General features: G+C 39.3%; 1 protein-coding gene across 1 annotated transcript in view; it reads right to left on the bottom strand.

Moving 5' to 3' along the window:
- Nucleotides 1-21,100, bottom strand: part of LOC130340277 (carbonic anhydrase 9-like) — a 140,588-nt gene that overhangs the window by 50,450 nt on the left and 69,038 nt on the right. Inside the window, exon 2 of the mRNA XM_056554166.1 lies at nucleotides 11,189-11,218. Coding sequence (XP_056410141.1) covers nucleotides 11,189-11,218 — 30 coding nt within the window. The remainder of the gene's footprint in view (nucleotides 1-11,188; nucleotides 11,219-21,100) is intronic.

Raw genomic sequence — 21,100 nt, 5'->3', positions numbered from 1 at the left:
GGTATAGTTTATAGTGTAGGGAACCTGTGCTGTATATTGTACCGTCATGTATATAATGTGTGCAAGAATGTTAGCATAGCATGTGGTATAGTGTAGGGAACCTGTGCTGTATATTGTACCGTCATGTATATAATGTGTGCAGGAATGTTAGTATAGCATGTGGTAGACAGTAAAGTGTAGGGAACCTGTGCTGTATATTGCACCGTCATGTATATAATGTGTGCAGAAATGTTAGTATAGCATGTGGTAGACAGTATAGTGTAGGGAACCTGTGCTGTATATTGTACCGTCATGTATATAATGTGTGCAGGAATGTTAGTATAACATGTGGTATAGTGTAGGGAACCTGTGCTGTATATTGTACCGTCATGTATATAATGTGTGCAGGAATGTTAGTATAACATGTGGTATAGTGTAGGGAACCTGTGCTGTATATTGTACTGTCATGTATATAATGTGTGCAGGAATGTTAGTATAACATGTGGTATAGTGTAGGGAACCTGTGCTGTATATTGTACCGTCATGTATATAATGTGTGCAGGAATGTTAGTATAACATGTGGTATAGTGTAGGGAACCTGCGCTGTATATTGTACCGTCATGTATATAATGTGTGCAGGAATGTTAGTATAACATGTGGTATAGTGTAGGGAACCTGTGCTGTATATTGTACCGTCATGTATATAATGTTTGCAGGAATGTTAGTATAATATGTGGTATAGTGTAGGGAACCTGTGCTGTATATTGTACCGTCATGTATATAATGTGTGCAGGAATGTTAGTATAACATGTGGTATAGTGTAGGGAACCTGTGCTGTATATTGTACCGTCAAGTATATAATGTATGCAGGAACGTTATTATAACATGTGGTATAGTGTAGGGAACCTGTGCTGTATATTTTACCGTCATGTATATAATGTGTGCAGGAATGTTAGTGTAGCATGAGGTATAGTGTATAGTGTAGGGAACCTGTGCTGTATATTTTACTGTCATGTATAGAATGTGTGCAGGAATGTTAGTGTAGCGTGTGGTATAGTGTATAGCATTGGACGCTGCACAGCGCAACACCAGTGTGAACAGGTCACAAAGCTCACTTACCATGTGCTCCATGTCAGAGACTGGAAGACTGCCAGAAAGAATTGGGTCCTATGCAGCTTCCTGCCACTTTATATATGCCTGGGATGAGGTGGAGGGGCAGAGTGCTGACCAAGTAAAAGCAACAAAGAAGGAAATAGAAAACACAATGTGACTTCAAGTAGAGAAAAAAAACAGACATGGTCGCACATCCACAATGATCTAAGGCATCTCAACAAAATGTATTAAACTAACAGGTCGTTCGTATACTTGATGATCATGAAGTGCAGTCCACTAGCCACATCACGACCATCTGTAAGTATCGAGCCCCTTACTTTTTTTGTTTTTACTTGGTAAGCACTCTGCCCCTCCCCCTCAGCCCAGGGCTATATAAATTGGCAGGAAGCTGCATAGGGCCCTATTCTTTCTGACAGCCTCCCAGGCTCTTTCTGGAAGCACCCTGGTAAGTGAGCTTTTACACTTGTTCACATTGGTGCAGTGCAGTGCGGCGTCCATTGCAGTGGGTCGTTCTTCCTGTGGGCACTGGTGTTGCGGCAGTGGTGGTCGCCGCTCATTGCGGCGCGATTTTATGCTAGGGATGTTAGGGACCCAAGGAATGTTAGTGCAGCATGTGGTATAATCTATAGCTTAGGGAACCTGTGCTGTATATTGTACTGTCATGTTTATAATGTGTGCAGGAATGTTAGTAAAGCATGTGGTATAGTGTAGGGAACCTGTGCTGTATATTGTACCGTCATGTATATAATGTGTGCAGGAATGTTATTATAACATGTGGTATAGTGTAGGGAACCTGTGCTGTATATTGTACCGGTATATAATGTGTGCAGGAATTTTGGTGTAGCATGTGGTATAGTTTATAGTGTAGGGAACCTGTGCTGTATATTGTACCGTCATGTATATAATGTGTGCAAGAATGTTAGTATAGCATGTGGTATAGTGTAGGGAACCTGTGCTGTATATTGTACCGTCATGTATATAATGTGTGCAGGAATGTTAGTATAGCATGTGGTAGACAGTAAAGTGTAGGGAACCTGTGCTGTATATTGCACCGTCATGTATATAATGTGTGCAGGAATGTTAGTATAGCATGTGGTAGACAGTATAGTGTAGGGAACCTGTGCTGTATATTGTACCGTCATGTATATAATGTGTGCAGGAATGTTAGTATAACATGTGGTATAGTGTAGGGAACCTGTGCTGTATATTGTACCGTCATGTATATAATGTGTGCAGGAATGTTAGTATAACATGTGGTATAGTGTAGGGAACCTGTGCTGTATATTGTACCGTCATGTATATAATGTGTGCAGGAATGTTAGTATAACATGTGGTATAGTGTAGGGAACCTGTGCTGTATATTGTACCGTCATGTATATAATGTGTGCAGGAATGTTAGTCTAACATGTGGTATAGTGTAGAGAACCTGTGCTGTATATTGTACCATCATGTATATAATGTATGCAGGAATGTTAGTATAACATGTGGTATAGTGTAGGGAACCTGTGCTGTATATTGTACCGTCATGTATATAATGTGTGCAGGAATGTTAGTATAACATGTGGTATAGTGTAGGGAACCTGCGCTGTATATTGTACCGTCATGTATATAATGTGTGCAGGAATGTTAGTATAACATGTGGTATAGTGTAGGGAACCTGTGCTGTATATTGTACCGTCATGTATATAATGTTTGCAGGAATGTTAGTATAATATGTGGTATAGTGTAGGGAACCTGTGCTGTATATTGTACCGTCATGTATATAATGTGTGCAGGAATGTTAGTATAACATGTGGTATAGTGTAGGGAACCTGTGCTGTATATTGTACCGTCAAGTATATAATGTATGCAGGAACGTTATTATAACATGTGGTATAGTGTAGGGAACCTGTGCTGTATATTTTACCGTCATGTATATAATGTGTGCAGGAATGTTAGTATAACATGTGGTATAGTGTAAGGAACCTGTGCTGTATATTGTACCGTCATGTATATAATGTGTGCAGGAATGTTATTATAACATGTGGTATAGTGTAGGGAACCTGTGCTGTATATTGTACCGTCATGTATATAATGTGTGCAGGAATGTTAGTATAGCGTGTGGTATAGTGTAGGGAACCTGTGCTGTATATTGTACCGTCATGTATATAATGTGTGCAGGAATGTTAGTATAACATGTGGTATAGTGTAGGGAACCTGTGCTGTATATTGTACCGTCATGTATATAATGTGTGCAGGAATGTTATTATAACATGTGGTATAGTGTAGGGAACCTGTGCTGTATATTGTACCGTCATGTATATAATGTGTGCAGGAATGTTAGTATAGCATGTGGTATAGTGTAGGGAACCTGTGCTGTATATTGTACCGTCATGTATATAATGTGTGCAGGAATGTTAGTATAGCATGTGGTATAGTGTAGGGAACCTGTGCTGTATATTGTACCGTCATGTATATAATGTGTGCAGGAATGTTAGTATAACATGTGGTATAGTGTAGGGAACCTGTGCTGTATATTGTACCGTCATGTATATAATGTGTGCAGGAATGTTAGTATAACATGTGGTATAGTGTAGGGAACCTGTGCTGTATATTGTACCGTCATGTATATAATGTGTGCAGGAATGTTAGTATAGCATGTGGTATAGTGTAGGGAACCTGTGCTGTATATTGTACCGTCATGTATATAATGTGTGCAGGAATGTTAGTATAGCATGTGGTATAGTGTAGGGAACCTGTGCTGTATATTGTACCGTCATGCTTTGTGTGATTGTAATTTATTTTATGACTTGTGATGACTGAATGATCAATAAAGCTTTTCTAATAATCTAATCCTGCGGATACGGGATAACTTGTTTTGCACTCGATTTCTTCTTTAAAATATTTGATAGCAGTCCTGCCGCATATTACTGTTCACCGTTCAGTAAGTTCTGGCAGGTTGTACAGGGTGCAGCATCCTGTGTATCCTGTGGGGGCAGTGTTCCCCTCTCACGCATTATCTATTGTTGTCTGTTATTAACTGATCTTCTGGCACAATCCGCAGATCTCAGGTAAAATATTAAATGTGGGAGAGACAGACGACAGACATCCTGTATTGTCATATACTATATCCTCCTATAATATCCTGTATTATCATATACTATATCCTCCATCCCCTCCTATAATACCTGTATTATCATATACTATATCCTCCACCCCCTCCTATAATATCCTGTATTATCATATACTATATCCTCCTATAATATCCTGTATTATCATATACTATATCCTCCTTCCCCTCCTATAATATCCTGTGTTATCATATACTATATCCTCCTGCCCCTCCTATAATATCTTGTATTATCATATACTATATCCTCCATCCCCTCCTATAATATCATGTATTATCATATACTATATCCTCCATTCCCTCCTATAATATCCTGTATTATCATATACTATATCCTCCATCCCCTCCTATAATATCCTGTATTATCATATACTATATCCTCCTGCCCCTCCTATAATATCCTGTATTATCATATACTATATCCTCCATTCCCTCCTATAATATCCTGTATCATATACTATATCCTCCTATAATATCCTGTATTATCATATACTATATCCTCCTATAATATCCTGTATTATCATATACTATATCCTCCTATAATATCCTGAACTATCATATACTATATCCTCCTATAATATCCTGAACTATCATATACTATATCCTCCTATAACATCCTGTATTGTCATATACTATATCCTCCTATAATATCCTGTATTGTCATATACTATATCCTCCTATAATATCCTGTATTATCATATACTATATCCTCCTATAATATCCTGTATTATCATATACTATATCCTCCATCCCCTCCTATAATATCCTGTATTATCATATACTATATCCTCCATCCCCTCCTATAATATCCTGTATTATCATATACTATATCCTCCCTCCCCTCCTATAATATCCTGTATTGTCATATACTATATCCTCCTATAATATCCTGTATTATCATATACTATATCCTCCATCCCCTCCTATAATATCCTGTATTATCATATACTATATCCTCCATCCCCTCCTATAATATCCTGTATTATCATATACTATATCCTCCTATAATATCCTGTATTATCATATACTATATCCTCCATCCCCTCCTATAATATCCTGTATTATCATATACTATATCCTCCATCCCCTCCTATAATATCCTGTATTATCATATACTATATCCTCCATCCCCTCCTATAATATCCTGTATTATCATATACTATATCCTCCTATAATATGCTGTATTATCATATACTATTTCCTCCATCCCCTCCTATAATATCCTGTATTATCATATACTATATCCTCCATCCCCTCCTATATTATCCTGTATTATCATATACTATATCCTCCATCCCCTCTTATAATATCCTGTATTATCATATACTATATCCTCCTTCCCCTCCTATAATATCCTGTATTATCATATACTATTTCCTCCATCCCCTCCTATAATATCCTGTATTATCATATACTATATCCTCCATCCCCTCCTATAATATCCTGTATTATCATATACTATTTCCTCCATCCCCTACTATAATATCCTGTATTATCATATACGGTACTATATCCTCCATCCCCTCCTATATTATCCTGTATTATCATATACTATATCCTCCATCCCCTCTTATAATATCCTGTATTATCATATACTATATCCTCCATTCCCTCCTATAATATCCTGTATCATATACTATATCCTCCTATAATATCCTGTATTATCATATACTATATCCTCCTATAATATCCTGTATTATCATATACTATATCCTCCTATAATATCCTGAACTATCATATACTATATCCTCCTATAATATCCTGAACTATCATATACTATATCCTCCTATAACATCCTGTATTGTCATATACTATATCCTCCTATAATATCCTGTATTGTCATATACTATATCCTCCTATAATATCCTGTATTATCATATACTATATCCTCCTATAATATCCTGTATTATCATATACTATATCCTCCATCCCCTCCTATAATATCCTGTATTATCATATACTATATCCTCCATCCCCTCCTATAATATCCTGTATTATCATATACTATATCCTCCCTCCCCTCCTATAATATCCTGTATTGTCATATACTATATCCTCCTATAATATCCTGTATTATCATATACTATATCCTCCATCCCCTCCTATAATATCCTGTATTATCATATACTATATCCTCCATCCCCTCCTATAATATCCTGTATTATCATATACTATATCCTCCTATAATATCCTGTATTATCATATACTATATCCTCCATCCCCTCCTATAATATCCTGTATTATCATATACTATATCCTCCATCCCCTCCTATAATATCCTGTATTATCATATACTATATCCTCCATCCCCTCCTATAATATCCTGTATTATCATATACTATATCCTCCTATAATATGCTGTATTATCATATACTATTTCCTCCATCCCCTCCTATAATATCCTGTATTATCATATACTATATCCTCCATCCCCTCCTATATTATCCTGTATTATCATATACTATATCCTCCATCCCCTCTTATAATATCCTGTATTATCATATACTATATCCTCCTTCCCCTCCTATAATATCCTGTATTATCATATACTATTTCCTCCATCCCCTCCTATAATATCCTGTATTATCATATACTATATCCTCCATCCCCTCCTATAATATCCTGTATTATCATATACTATTTCCTCCATCCCCTACTATAATATCCTGTATTATCATATACGGTACTATATCCTCCATCCCCTCCTATATTATCCTGTATTATCATATACTATATCCTCCATCCCCTCTTATAATATCCTGTATTATCATATACTATATCCTCCATCCCCTCCTATAATATCCTGTATTATCATATACTATATCCTCCTTCCCCTCCTATAATATCCTGTATTATCATATACTATATCCTCCTGCCCCTCCTATATTATCCTGTATTATCATATACTATATCCTCCTGCCCCTCCTATAATATCCTGTATTATCATATACTATATCCTCCTATAATATCCTGAACTATCATATACTATATCCTCCTATAATATCCTGTATTATCATATACTATATCCTCCTATAATATCCTGAACTATCATATACTATATCCTCCTATAATATCCTGTATTATCATATACTATATACTCCTATAATATCCTGTATTATCATATACTATATCCATCCCCTCCTATAATATCCTGTATTGTCATATACTATATCCTCCATCCCCTCCTATAATATCAATATCCTGTATTATCATATACTATATCCTCCTATAATATCCTGTATTATCATATACTATATCCTCCATCCCCTCCTATAATATCCTGTATCATATACTATATCCTCCCATAATATCCTGCATTATCATATACTATATCCTCCTATAATATCCTGTATTATCATATACTATATCCTCCATCCCCTCCTATATTATCCTGTATTATCATATACTATATCCTCCATCCCCTCCTATAAAATCCTGTATCATATACTATATACTCCTATAATATCCTGTATTATCATATACTATATACTCCTATAATATTCTGTATTATCATATACTATATCCTCCACCCCCTCCTATAATATCCTGTATTATCATATACTATATCCTCCTATAATATCCTGTATTATCATATACTATATCCTCCTATAATATCCTGTATTATCATATACTATATCCTCCATCCCCTCCTATAATATCCTGTATCATATACTATATACTCCTATAATATCCTGTATTATCATATACTATATACTCCTATAATATCCTGTATTATCATATACTATATCCTCCACCCCCTCCTATAATATCCTGTATTATCATATACTATATCCTCCATCCCCTCCTATAATATCCTGTATCATATACTATATACTCCTATAATATCCTGTATTATCATATACTATATACTCCTATAATATCCTGTATTATCATATACTATATCCTCCACCCCCTCCTATAATATCCTGTATTATCATATACTATATCCTCCTATAATATCCTGTATTGTCATATACTATATCCTCCTATAATATCCTGTATTATCATATACTATATCCTCCATCCCCTCCTATAATATCCTGTATCATATACTATATACTCCTATAATATCCTGTATTATCATATACTATATACTCCTATAATATCCTGTATTATCATATACTATATCCTCCACCCCCTCCTATAATATCCTGTATTATCATATACTATATCCTCCTATAATATCCTGTATTATCATATACTATATCCTCCTATAATATCCTGTATTATCATATACTATATCCTCCATCCCCTCCTATACTATCCTGTATTATCATATACTATATCCTCCTATAATATCCTGTATTATCATATACTATATCCTCCATCCCCTCCTATAATATCCTGTATTATCATATACTATATACTCCTATAATATCCTTTATTATTATATACTATATCCTCCATCCCCTCCTATAATATCCTGTATTATCATATACTATATACTCCTATAATATCCTTTATTATCATATACTATATCCTCCATCCCCTCCTATAATATCCTGTATTATCATATACTATATCCTCCATCCCCTCCTATAATATCCTGTATTATCATATACTATATCCTCCTATAATATCCTGTATTATCATATACTATATCCTCCTATAATATCCTGTATTATCATATACTATATCCTCCATCCCCTCCTATAATATCCTGTATTATCATATACTATATCCTCCATCCCCTCCTATAATATCCTGTATTATCATATACTATATCCTCCATCCCCTCCTATAATATCCTGTATTATCATATACTATATCCTCCATCCCCTCCTATAATATCCTGTATCATATACTATATCCTCCTATAATATCCTGTATTATCATATACTATATCCTCCTATAATATCCTGTATTATCATATACTATATCCTCCATCCCCTCCTATAATATCCTGTATTATCATATACTATATCCTCCATCCCCTCCTATAATATCCTGTATTATCATATACTATATCCTCCTATAATATCCTGTATTATCATATACTATATCCTCCATCCCCTACTATAATATCCTGTATTATCATATACTATATCCTCCATCCCCTCCTATATTATCCTGTATTATCATATACTATATCCTCCCTCCCCTCTTATAATATCCTGTATTATCATATACTATATCCTCCATCCCCTCCTATAATATCCTGTATTATTATATACTATATCCTCCTTCCCCTCCTATAATATCCTGTATTATCATATACTATATCCTCCATCCCCTCCTATAATATCCTGTATTATCATATACTATATCCTCCATCCCCTACTATAATATCCTGTATTATCATATACTATATCCTCCATCCCCTCCTATATTATCCTGTATTATCATATACTATATCCTCCCTCCCCTCTTATAATATCCTGTATTATCATATACTATATCCTCCATCCCCTCCTATAATATCCTGTATTATTATATACTATATCCTCCTTCCCCTCCTATAATATCCTGTATTATCATATACTATATCCTCCTATAATATCCTGTATTATCATATACTATATCCTCCTTCCCCTCCTATAATATCCTGTATTATCATATACTATATCCTCCTGCCCCTCCTATAATATCCTGTATCATATACTATATCCTCCATCCCCTCCTATAATATCCTGTATTATCATATACTATATCCTCCTATAATATCCTGAACTATCATATACTATTTCCTCCATCTCCTCCTATATTATCCTGTATTATCATATACTATATCCTCCATCCCCTCCTATAATATCCTGTATTATCATATACTATTTCCTCCATCCCCTCCTATAATATCCTGTATTATCATATACTATATCCTCCATCCCCTCCTATAATATCCTTTATTATTATATACTATATCCTCCATCCCCTCCTACATTATCCTGTATTATCATATACTATATCCTCCATCCCCTCCTATAATATCCTGTATCATATACTATATACTCCTATAATATCCTGTATTATCATATACTATATCCTCCATCCCCTCCTATAATATCCTGTATTATCAGATACTATATCCTCCATCTCCTCCTATAATATCCTGTATTATCATATACTATATCCTCCATCCCCTCCTATATTATCCTGTATTATCATATACTATATCCTCCATCCCCTCCTATAATATCCTGTATTATCAGATACTATATCCTCCATCTCCTCCTATAATATCCTGTATTATCATATACTATATCCTCCATCCCCTCCTATATTATCCTGTGTTATCATATACTATATCCTCCATCCCCTCCTATAATATCCTGTATCATATACTATATACTCCTATAATATCCTGTATTATCATATACTATATCCTCCTATAATATCCTGTATTATCATATACTATATCCTCCATCCCCTCCTATAATATCCTGTATTATCATATACTATATCCTCCTATAATATCCTGTATTATCATATACTATATCCTCCATCCCCTCCTATAATATCTTGTATTATCATATACTATATCCTCCATCCCCTCCTATAATATCCTGTATTATCATATACTATATCCTCCATCCCCTCCTATAATATCCTGTATTATGATATACTATATCCTCCTATAATATCCTGTATTATCATATACTATATCCTCCATCCCCTCCTATAATATCCTGTATTATCATATACTATATACTCCATCCCCTCCTATAATATCCTGTATTATGATATACTATATACTCCTGCCCCTCCTATAATATCCTGTATCATATACTATATCCTCCTATAATATCCTGTATTATGATATACTATATCCTCCTATAATATCCTGTATTATCATATACTATATCCTCCTATAATATCCTGTATTATCATATACTATATCCTCCTATAATATCCTGTATTGTCATATACTATATCCTCCATCTCCTCCTATAATATCCTGTATTACCGTATGATATATTCGCCATCCTCTGTTATGATACCACACATGACCTATAGCAGATTATATAGGGGTGGATATAACGTTATTACCTGTGTAGCTCCAGTGATGATGTCCTGGACCTGTAATGGAGAAGATGAGACCAGTCAGTGTCCTGTATCTGCGCTGTGGAGAGTCACTGGGATTTATTACAGACCAGATATATAATAATAATCCATAATAATATATTGTAATAACCCAGTACGCAGTATAAGATAAAAGATGTATAATAGTCCTGACCCTGCAACAGTCATGGCCCATGGGGCGTCCTCAGCTGTATATAGATGGGCGGCTATATATATATATATATATATACACATAGTACTGGGGTCAGGGATGATGGGAGTGATACATTGTATGTGATAGGAGATTAGATTGTGATCTCCTGGGGTCAGGGATGATGGGAGTGATACATTGTATGATAGGAGATTAGATTGTGATCTCCTGAAGTCAGGGATGATGGGAGTGATACATTGTATTATAGGAGATTAGATTGTGATCTCCTGGGGTCAGGGATGATGGGAGTGATACATTGTATGATAGGAGATTAGATTGTGATCTCCTGGGGTCAGGGATGATGGGAGTGATACATTGTATGATAGGAGATTAGATTGTGATCTCCTGGGGTCAGGGATGATGGGAGTGATACATTGTATTATAGGAGATTAGATTGTGATCTCCTGGGGTCAGGGATGATGGGAGTGATACATTGTATGATAGGAGATTAGATTGTGATCTCCTGGGTCAGGGATGATGGGAGTGATACATTGTATGATAGGAGATTAGATTGTGATCTCCTGGGGTCAGGGATGATGGGAGTGATACATTGTATGATAGGAGATTAGATTGTGATCTCCTGGGGTCAGGGATGATGGGAGTGATACATTGTATGAAAAGAGATTAGATTGTGATCTCCTGGGGTCAGGGATGATGGGAGTGATACATTGTATTATAGGAGATTAGATTGTGATCTCCTGGGGTCAGGGATGATGGGAGTGATACATTGTATGATAGGAGAGTAGATTGTGATCTCCTGGGGTCAGGGATGATGGGAGTGATACATTGTATGATAGGAGATTACATTGTGATCTCCTGGGGTCAGGGATGATGGGAGTGATACATTGTATGATAGGGGATTAGATTGTGATCTCCTGGGGTCAGGGATGATGGGAGTGATACATTGTATGATAGGAGATTAGATTGTGATCTCCTGGGGTCAGGGATGATGGGAGTGATACATTGTATGATAGGAGATTAGATTGTGAGCTCCTGGGGTCAGGGATGATGGGAGTGATACATTGTATGTGATAGGAGATTAGATTGTGATCTCCTGGGGTCAGGGATGATAGGAGTGATACATTGTATGATAGGAGATTAGATTGTGAGCTCCTGGGTCAGGGATGATGGGAGTGATACATTGTATGATAGGAGATTAGATTGTGATCTCCTGGGGTCAGGGATGATGGGAGTGATACATTGTATGATAGGAGATTAGATTGTAATCTCCTGGGGTCAGGGATGATGGGAGTGATACATTGTGTGATAGGAGATTAGATTGTGATCTCCTGGGGTCAGGGATGATGGGAGTGATATATTGTATGATAGGAGATTAGATTGTGATCTCCCGGGGTCAGGGATGATGGGAGTGATACATTGTATGATAGGAGATTAGATTGTGATCTCCTGGGGTCAGGGATGATGGGAGTGATACATTGTATGATAGGAGATTAGATTGTGAGCTCCTGGGGTCAGGGATGATGGGAGTGATACATTGTATGTGATAGGAGATTAGATTGTGATCTCCTGGGGTCAGGGATGATGGGAGTGATACATTATATGATAGGAGATTAGATTGTAAGCTCCTGGGGTCAGGGATGATGGGAGTGATACATTGTATGTGATAGGAGATTAGATTGTGATCTCCTGGGGTCAGGGATGATGGGAGTGATACATTGTATGATAGGAGATTAGATTGTGATCTCCTGGGGTCAGGGATGATGGGAGTGATACATTGTATGTGATAGGAGATTATATTGTGATCTCCTGGGGTCAGAAATGATGGGAGTGATACATTGTATGTGATAGGAGATTAGATTGTGATCTCCTGGGGTCAGGGATGATGGGAGTGATACATTGTATGATAGGAGATTAGATTGTGAGCTCCTGGGGTCAGGGATGATGGGAGTGATACATTGTGTGATAGGAGATTAGACTGTGATCTCCTGGGGTCAGGGATGATGGGAGTGATACATTGTATGTGATAGGAGATTAGATTGTGATCTCCTGGGGTCAGGGATGATGGGAGTGATACATTGTATGATAGGAGATTAGATTGTGATCTCCTGGGGTCAGAGATGATGGGAGTGATACATTGTATGATAGGAGATTAGATTGTGATCTCCTGGGGTCAGGGATGATGGGAGTGATACATTGTATGATAGGGGATTAGATTGTGATCTCCTGGGGTCAGGGATGATGGGAGTGATACATTGTATGATAGGAGATTAGATTTTGATCTCCTGGGGTCAGGATTGATGGGAGTGATACATTGTATGATAGGAGATTAGATTGTGAGCTCCTGGGGTCAGGGATGATGGGAGTGATACATTGTATGATAGGAGATTAGATTGTGATCTCCTGGGGTCAGGGATGATGGGAGTGATACATTGTATGATAGGAGAGTAGATTGTGATCTCCTGGGGTCAGGGATGATGGGAGTGATACATTGTGTGATAGGAGATTAGATTGTGATCTCCTCGGGTCAGGGATGATGGGAGTGATACATTGTATGATAGGAGATTAGATTGTGATCTCCTCGGGTCAGGGATGATGGGAGTGATACATTGTATGTGATAGGAGATTATATTGTGATCTCCTGGGGTCAGAAATGATGGGAGTGATACATTGTATGTGATAGGAGATTAGATTGTGATCTCCTGGGGTCAGGGATGATGGGAGTGATACATTGTATGATAGGAGATTAGATTGTGAGCTCCTGGGGTCAGGGATGATGGGAGTGATACATTGTGTGATAGGAGATTAGACTGTGATCTCCTGGGGTCAGGGATGATGGGAGTGATACATTGTATGTGATAGGAGATTAGATTGTGATCTCCTGGGGTCAGGGATGATGGGAGTGATACATTGTATGATAGGAGATTAGATTGTGATCTCCTGGGGTCAGAGATGATGGGAGTGATACATTGTATGATAGGAGATTAGATTGTGATCTCCTGGGGTCAGGGATGATGGGAGTGATACATTGTATGATAGGGGATTAGATTGTGATCTCCTGGGGTCAGGGATGATGGGAGTGATACATTGTATGATAGGAGATTAGATTTTGATCTCCTGGGGTCAGGATTGATGGGAGTGATACATTGTATGATAGGAGATTAGATTGTGAGCTCCTGGGGTCAGGGATGATGGGAGTGATACATTGTATGATAGGAGATTAGATTGTGATCTCCTGGGGTCAGGGATGATGGGAGTGATACATTGTATGATAGGAGAGTAGATTGTGATCTCCTGGGGTCAGGGATGATGGGAGTGATACATTGTGTGATAGGAGATTAGATTGTGATCTCCTCGGGTCAGGGATGATGGGAGTGATACATTGTATGATAGGAGATTAGATTGTGATCTCCTCGGGTCAGGGATGATGGGAGTGATACATTGTATGATAGGAGATTAGATTGTGATCTCCTGGGGTCAGGGATGATGGGAGTGATACATTGTATGATAGGAGATTAGATTGTGATCTCCTGGGGTCAGGGATGATGGGAGTGATACATTGTATGCAATAGGAGATTAGATTGTGATCTCCTGGGGTCAGGGATGATGGGAGTGATACATTGTATGATAGGAGATTAGATTGTGAGCTCCTGGGGTTAGGGATGATGGGAGTGATACATTGTATGTGATAGGAGATTAGATTGTGATCTCCTGGGGTCAGGGATGATGGGAGTGATACATTGTATGTGATAGGAGATTAGATTGGGATCTCCTAGGGTCAGGGATGATGGGAGTGATACATTGTATGATAGGAGATTAGATTGTGATCTCCTGGGGTCAGGGATGATGGGAGTGATACATTTTATGATAGGAGATTAGATTGTGATCTCCTGGGGTCAGGGATGATGGGAGTGATACATTGTATGATAGGTGATTAGATTGTGATCTCCTGGGGTCAGGGATGATGGGAGTGATACATTGTATGTGATAGGAGATTAGATTGTGATCTCCTGGGGTCAGGGATGATGGGAGTGATACATTGTATGATAGGAGATTAGATTGTGATCTCCTGGGGTCAGAGATGATGGGAGTGATACATTGTATGATAGGAGATTAGATTGTGATCTCCTGGGGTCAGGGATGATGGGAGTGATACATTGTATGATAGGGGATTAGATTGTGATCTCCTGGGGTCAGGGATGATGGGAGTGATACATTGTATGTGATAGGAGATTAGATTGTGAGCTTCTGGGGTCAGGGATGATGGAAGTGATACATTGTATGTGATAGGAGATTAGATTGTGATCTCCTGGGGTCAGGGATGATGGGAGTGATACATTGTATGATAGGAGAGTAGATTGTGATCTCCTGGGGTCAGGGATGATGGGAGTGATACATTGTGTGATAGGAGATTAGATTGTGATCTCCTCGGGTCAGGGATGATGGGAGTGATACATTGTATGATAGGAGATTAGATTGTGATCTCCTCGGGTCAGGGATGATGGGAGTGATACATTGTATGATAGGAGATTAGATTGTGATCTCCTGGGGTCAGGGATGATGGGAGTGATACATTGTATGATAGGAGATTAGATTGTGATCTCCTGGGGTCAGGGATGATGGGAGTGATACATTGTATGATAGGAGATTAGATTGTGATCTCCTGGGGTCAGGGATGATGGGAGTGATACATTGTATGTGATAGGAGATTAGATTGCGATCTCCTGGGGTCAGGGATGATGGGAGTGATACATTGTATGCGATAGGAGATTAGATTGTGATCTCCTGGGGTCAGGGATGATGGGAGTGATACATTGTATGATAGGAGATTAGATTGTGAGCTCCTGGGGTTAGGGATGATGGGAGTGATACATTGTATGTGATAGGAGATTAGATTGTGATCTCCTGGGGTCAGGGATGATGGGAGTGATACATTGTATGTGATAGGAGATTAGATTGGGATCTCCTAGGGTCAGGGATGATGGGAGTGATACATTGTATGATAGGAGATTAGATTGTGATCTCCTGGGGTCAGGGATGATGGGAGTGATACATTTTATGATAGGAGATTAGATTGTGATCTCCTGGGGTCAGGGATGATGGGAGTGATACATTGTATGATAGGTGATTAGATTGTGATCTCCTGGGGTCAGGGATGATGGGAGTGATACATTGTATGTGATAGGAGATTAGATTGTGATTTCCTGGGGTCAGGGATGATGGGAGTGATACATTGTATGATAGGAGATTAGATTGTGATCTCCTGGGGTCAGGGATGATGGGAGTGATACATTGTACGTGATACTAGATTAGATTGTGAGCTCCTGGGGTCAGGGATGATGGGAGTGATACATTGTATGTGATAGGAGATTAGATTGTGATCTCCTGGGGTCAGGGATGATGGGAGTGATACATTGTATGATAGGAGATTAGATTGTGATCTCCTGGAGTCAGGGATGATGGGAGTGATACATTGTATGATAGGAGATTAGATTGTGATCTCCTGGGGTCAGGGATGATGGGAGTGATACATTGTATGTGATAGGAGATTAGATTGTGATCTCCTGGAGTCAGGGATGATGGGAGTGATACATTGTATGATAGGAGATTAGATTGTGATCTCCTGGGGTCAGGGATGATGGGAGTGATACATTGTGTGATAGGAGATTAGATTGTGATCTCCTGGGGTCAGGGATGATGGGAGTGATACATTGTATGCGATAGGAGATTAGATTGTGATCTCCTGGGGTCAGGGATGATGGGAGTGATACATTGTATGATAGGAGATTAGATTGTGATCTCCTGGGGTCAGGGATGATGGGAGTGATACATTGTATGATAGGAGATTAGATTGTGATCTCCTGGGGTCAGGGATGATGGGAGTGATACATTGTATGATAGGAGATTAGATTGTGATCTCCTGGGGTCAGGGATGATGGGAGTGATACATTGTATGCGATAGGAGATTAGATTGTGATCTCCTCGGGTCAGGGATGATGGGAGTGATACATTGTATGATAGGAGATTAGATTGTGATCTCCTGGGGTCAGGGATGATGGGAGTGATACATTGTATGATAGGAGATTAGATTGTGATCTCCTGGGGTCAGGGATGATGGGAGTGATACATTGTATGTGATAGGAGATTAGATTGTGATCTCCTGGGGTCAGGGATGATGGGAGTGATACATTGTATGATAGGAGATTAGATTGTGAGCTCCTGGGGTTAGGGATGATGGGAGTGATACATTGTATGTGATAGGAGATTAGATTGTGATCTCCTGGGGTCAGGGATGATGGGAGTGATACATTGTATGTGATAGGAGATTAGATTGGGATCTCCTAGGGTCAGGGATGATGGGAGTGATACATTGTATGATAGGAGATTAGATTGTGATCTCCTGGGGTCAGGGATGATGGGAGTGATACATTTTATGATAGGAGATTAGATTGTGATCTCCTGGGGTCAGGGATGATGGGAGTGATACATTGTATGATAGGTGATTAGATTGTGATCTCCTGGGGTCAGGGATGATGGGAGTGATACATTGTATGTGATAGGAGATTAGATTGTGATTTCCTGGGGTCAGGGATGATGGGAGTGATACATTGTATGATAGGAGATTAGATTGTGATCTCCTGGGGTCAGGGATGATGGGAGTGATACATTGTATGTGATGGGAGATTAGATTGTGATCTCCTGGGGTCAGGGATGATGGGAGTGATACATTGTACGTGATAGGAGATTAGATTGTGAGCTCCTGGGGTCAGGGATGATGGGAGTGATACATTGTATGTGATAGGAGATTAGATTGTGATCTCCTGGGGTCAGGGATGATGGGAGTGATACATTGTATGTGATAGGAGATTAGATTGTGATCTCCTGGAGTCAGGGTTGATGGGAGTGATACATTGTATGATAGGAGATTAGATTGTGATCTCCTGGGGTCAGGGATGATGGGAGTGATACATTATGTGATAGGAGATTAGATTGTGATCTCCTGGGGTCAGGGATGATGGGAGTGATACATTGTGTATGATAGGAGATTAGATTGTGATCTCCTGGGGTCAGGGATGATGGGAGTGATACATTGTATGTGATAGGAGATTAGATTGTGAGCTCCTGGGGTCAGGGATGATGGGAGTGATACATTGTATGTAATAGGAGATTAGATTGTGATCTCCTGGGGTCAGGGATGATGGGAGTGATACATTGTATGATAGGAGATTAGATTGTGATCTCCTGGGGTCAGGGATGATGGGAGTGATACATTGTATGATAGGAGATTAGATTGTGATCTCCTGGGGTCAGGGATGATGGGAGTGATACATTGTATGTGATAGGAGATTAGATTGTGATCTCCTGGAGTCAGGGATGATGGGAGTGATACATTGTATGATAGGAGATTAGATTGTGATCTCCTGGGGTCAGGGATGATGGGAGTGATACATTGTGTGATAGGAGATTAGATTGTGATCTCCTGGGGTCAGGGATGATGGGAGTGATACATTGTGTGATAGGAGATTAGATTGTGATCTCCTGGGGTCAGGGATGATGGGAGTGATACATTGTATGTGATAGGAGATTAGATTGTTAGCTTCTGGGGTCAGAGATGATGGGAGTGATACATTGTATGTGATAGGAGATTAGATTGTGATCTCCTGGGGTCAGGGATGATGGGAGTGATACATTGTGTGATAGGAGATTAGATTGTGATCTCCTGGGGTCAGGGATGATGGGAGTGATACATTGTATGATAGGAGATTAGATTGTGAGCTCCTGGGGTCAGGGATGATGGGAGTGATACATTGTATGATAGGAGATTAGGTTGTGAGCTCCTGTGGTCAGAGATGATGGGAGTGATACATTGTATGTGATAGGAGACTAGATTGTGAGCTCCTAGGGTTAGGGATGATGGGAGTGATACATTGTATGATAGGAGATTAGATTGTGATCTCCTGGGGTCAGGGATGATGGGAGTGATACATTGTATAATAGGAGATTAGATTGTGAGCTCCTGGGGTCAGGGATGATGGGAGTGATACATTGTATGTTATAGGAGATTAGATTGTGATCTCCTGGGGTCAGAGATGATGGGAGTGATACATTGTATGTGATAGGAGATTAGATTGTGATCTCCTGGGGTCAGGGATGATGGGAGTGATACATGGTATGTGATAGGAGATTAGATTGTGATCTCCTGGGGTCAGGGATGATGGGAGTGACACATTGTATGATAGGAGATTAGATTGTGATCTCCTGGGGTCAGGGATGATGGGAGTGATACATTGTATGATAGGAGATTAGATTGTGAGCTCCTGGGGTCAGGGATGATGGGAGTGATACATTGTATGTGATAGGAGATTAGATTGTGATCTCCTGGGGTCAGAGATGATGGGAGTGATACATTGTATGTGATAGGAGATTAGATTGTGATCTCCTGGGGTCAGAGATGATGGGAGTGATACATTGTATGTGATAGGAGATTAGATTGTGATCTCCTGGAGTCAGGGATGATGGGAGTGATACATTGTATGAGAGGAGATTAGATTGTGATCTCCTGGGGTCAGGGATGATGGGAGTGATACATTGTATGATAGGAGATTAGATTGTGATCTCCTGGGGTCAGGGATGATGGGAGTGATACATTGCATACAATATATAAATATATATATATATATATATATATATATATATATATATATATCCGCTGAGTAAAGTTATATATACATCACCTGCTTTGATCAAAGTTCAGGGTTTTATTCACACCTGGCAATAACAAAACAGTCTTAGTGCAGTAAAAGGAAAAGAAAAGTACACCTGCGTTCCTTAGGCGTTAGTTCAAACAAGAGTCCATACCGTGCGGCAATATGAAAGTCTTCTCCAGGCTGGTTGGAGGAGTTCAGCTCACACACACATAGAGTGAGCTACAAACACACAATCCCCCTCAGCTGGTGGAGCAGGCGGCCTATAAGGCCAACAAAAGCCTTCATGGATTGAGGGGAATCATCCCCACCCTACACTTGGTCATTCCCAGTAAGAGCCGTCCTGGATTGTAGGGAATCATCCCCACCCTACACTTGGTCATTCCCAGTAAGAGCCGTCTCGGATTGTGGGGAATGACCCCCACCCTACACTTGGTCATTCCCAGTAAGAGCCATCCTGGATTGTGGGGAATGATCCCCACCTTACACTTGGTCATTCCCAGTAAGAGCCGTCCCGGATTGTGGGGAATGACCCCCACCCTACACTTGGTCATTCCCAGTAAGAGCCGTCCTGGATTGTAGGGAATCATCCCCACCCTACACTTGGTCATTCCCAGTAAGAGCCGTCTCGGATTGTGGGGAATGACCCCCACCCTACACTTGGTCATTCCCAGTAAGAGCCATCCTGGATTGTGGGGAATGATCCCCACCTTACACTTGGTCATTCCCAGTAAGAGCCGTCCCGGATTGTGGGGAATGACCCCCACCCTACACTTGGTCATTCCCAGTAAGAGCCGTCCTGGATTGTGGGGAATGACCCCCACCTTACACTTGACCATTCCCAGTAAGAGCCGTCCTGGATTGTGGGGAATGATCCCCACCCTACACTTGGTCATTCCCAGTAAGAGCCGTCCCGGATTGTGGGGAATGATCACCACCCTGCACTTGATCATTCCCAGTAAGAGCGGTCCCGGATTGTGGGGAATGACCCCCACCCTACACTTGGTCATTCCCAGTAAGAGCCGC

The sequence above is a fragment of the Hyla sarda genome, unplaced genomic scaffold (genome assembly GCF_029499605.1).
Source record: "Hyla sarda isolate aHylSar1 unplaced genomic scaffold, aHylSar1.hap1 scaffold_583, whole genome shotgun sequence".
Taxonomy (NCBI): domain Eukaryota; kingdom Metazoa; phylum Chordata; class Amphibia; order Anura; family Hylidae; genus Hyla; species Hyla sarda.
Note: the sequence above shows the minus strand (reverse complement) of the source record. Positions and strands in the feature narration are given on the sequence as shown.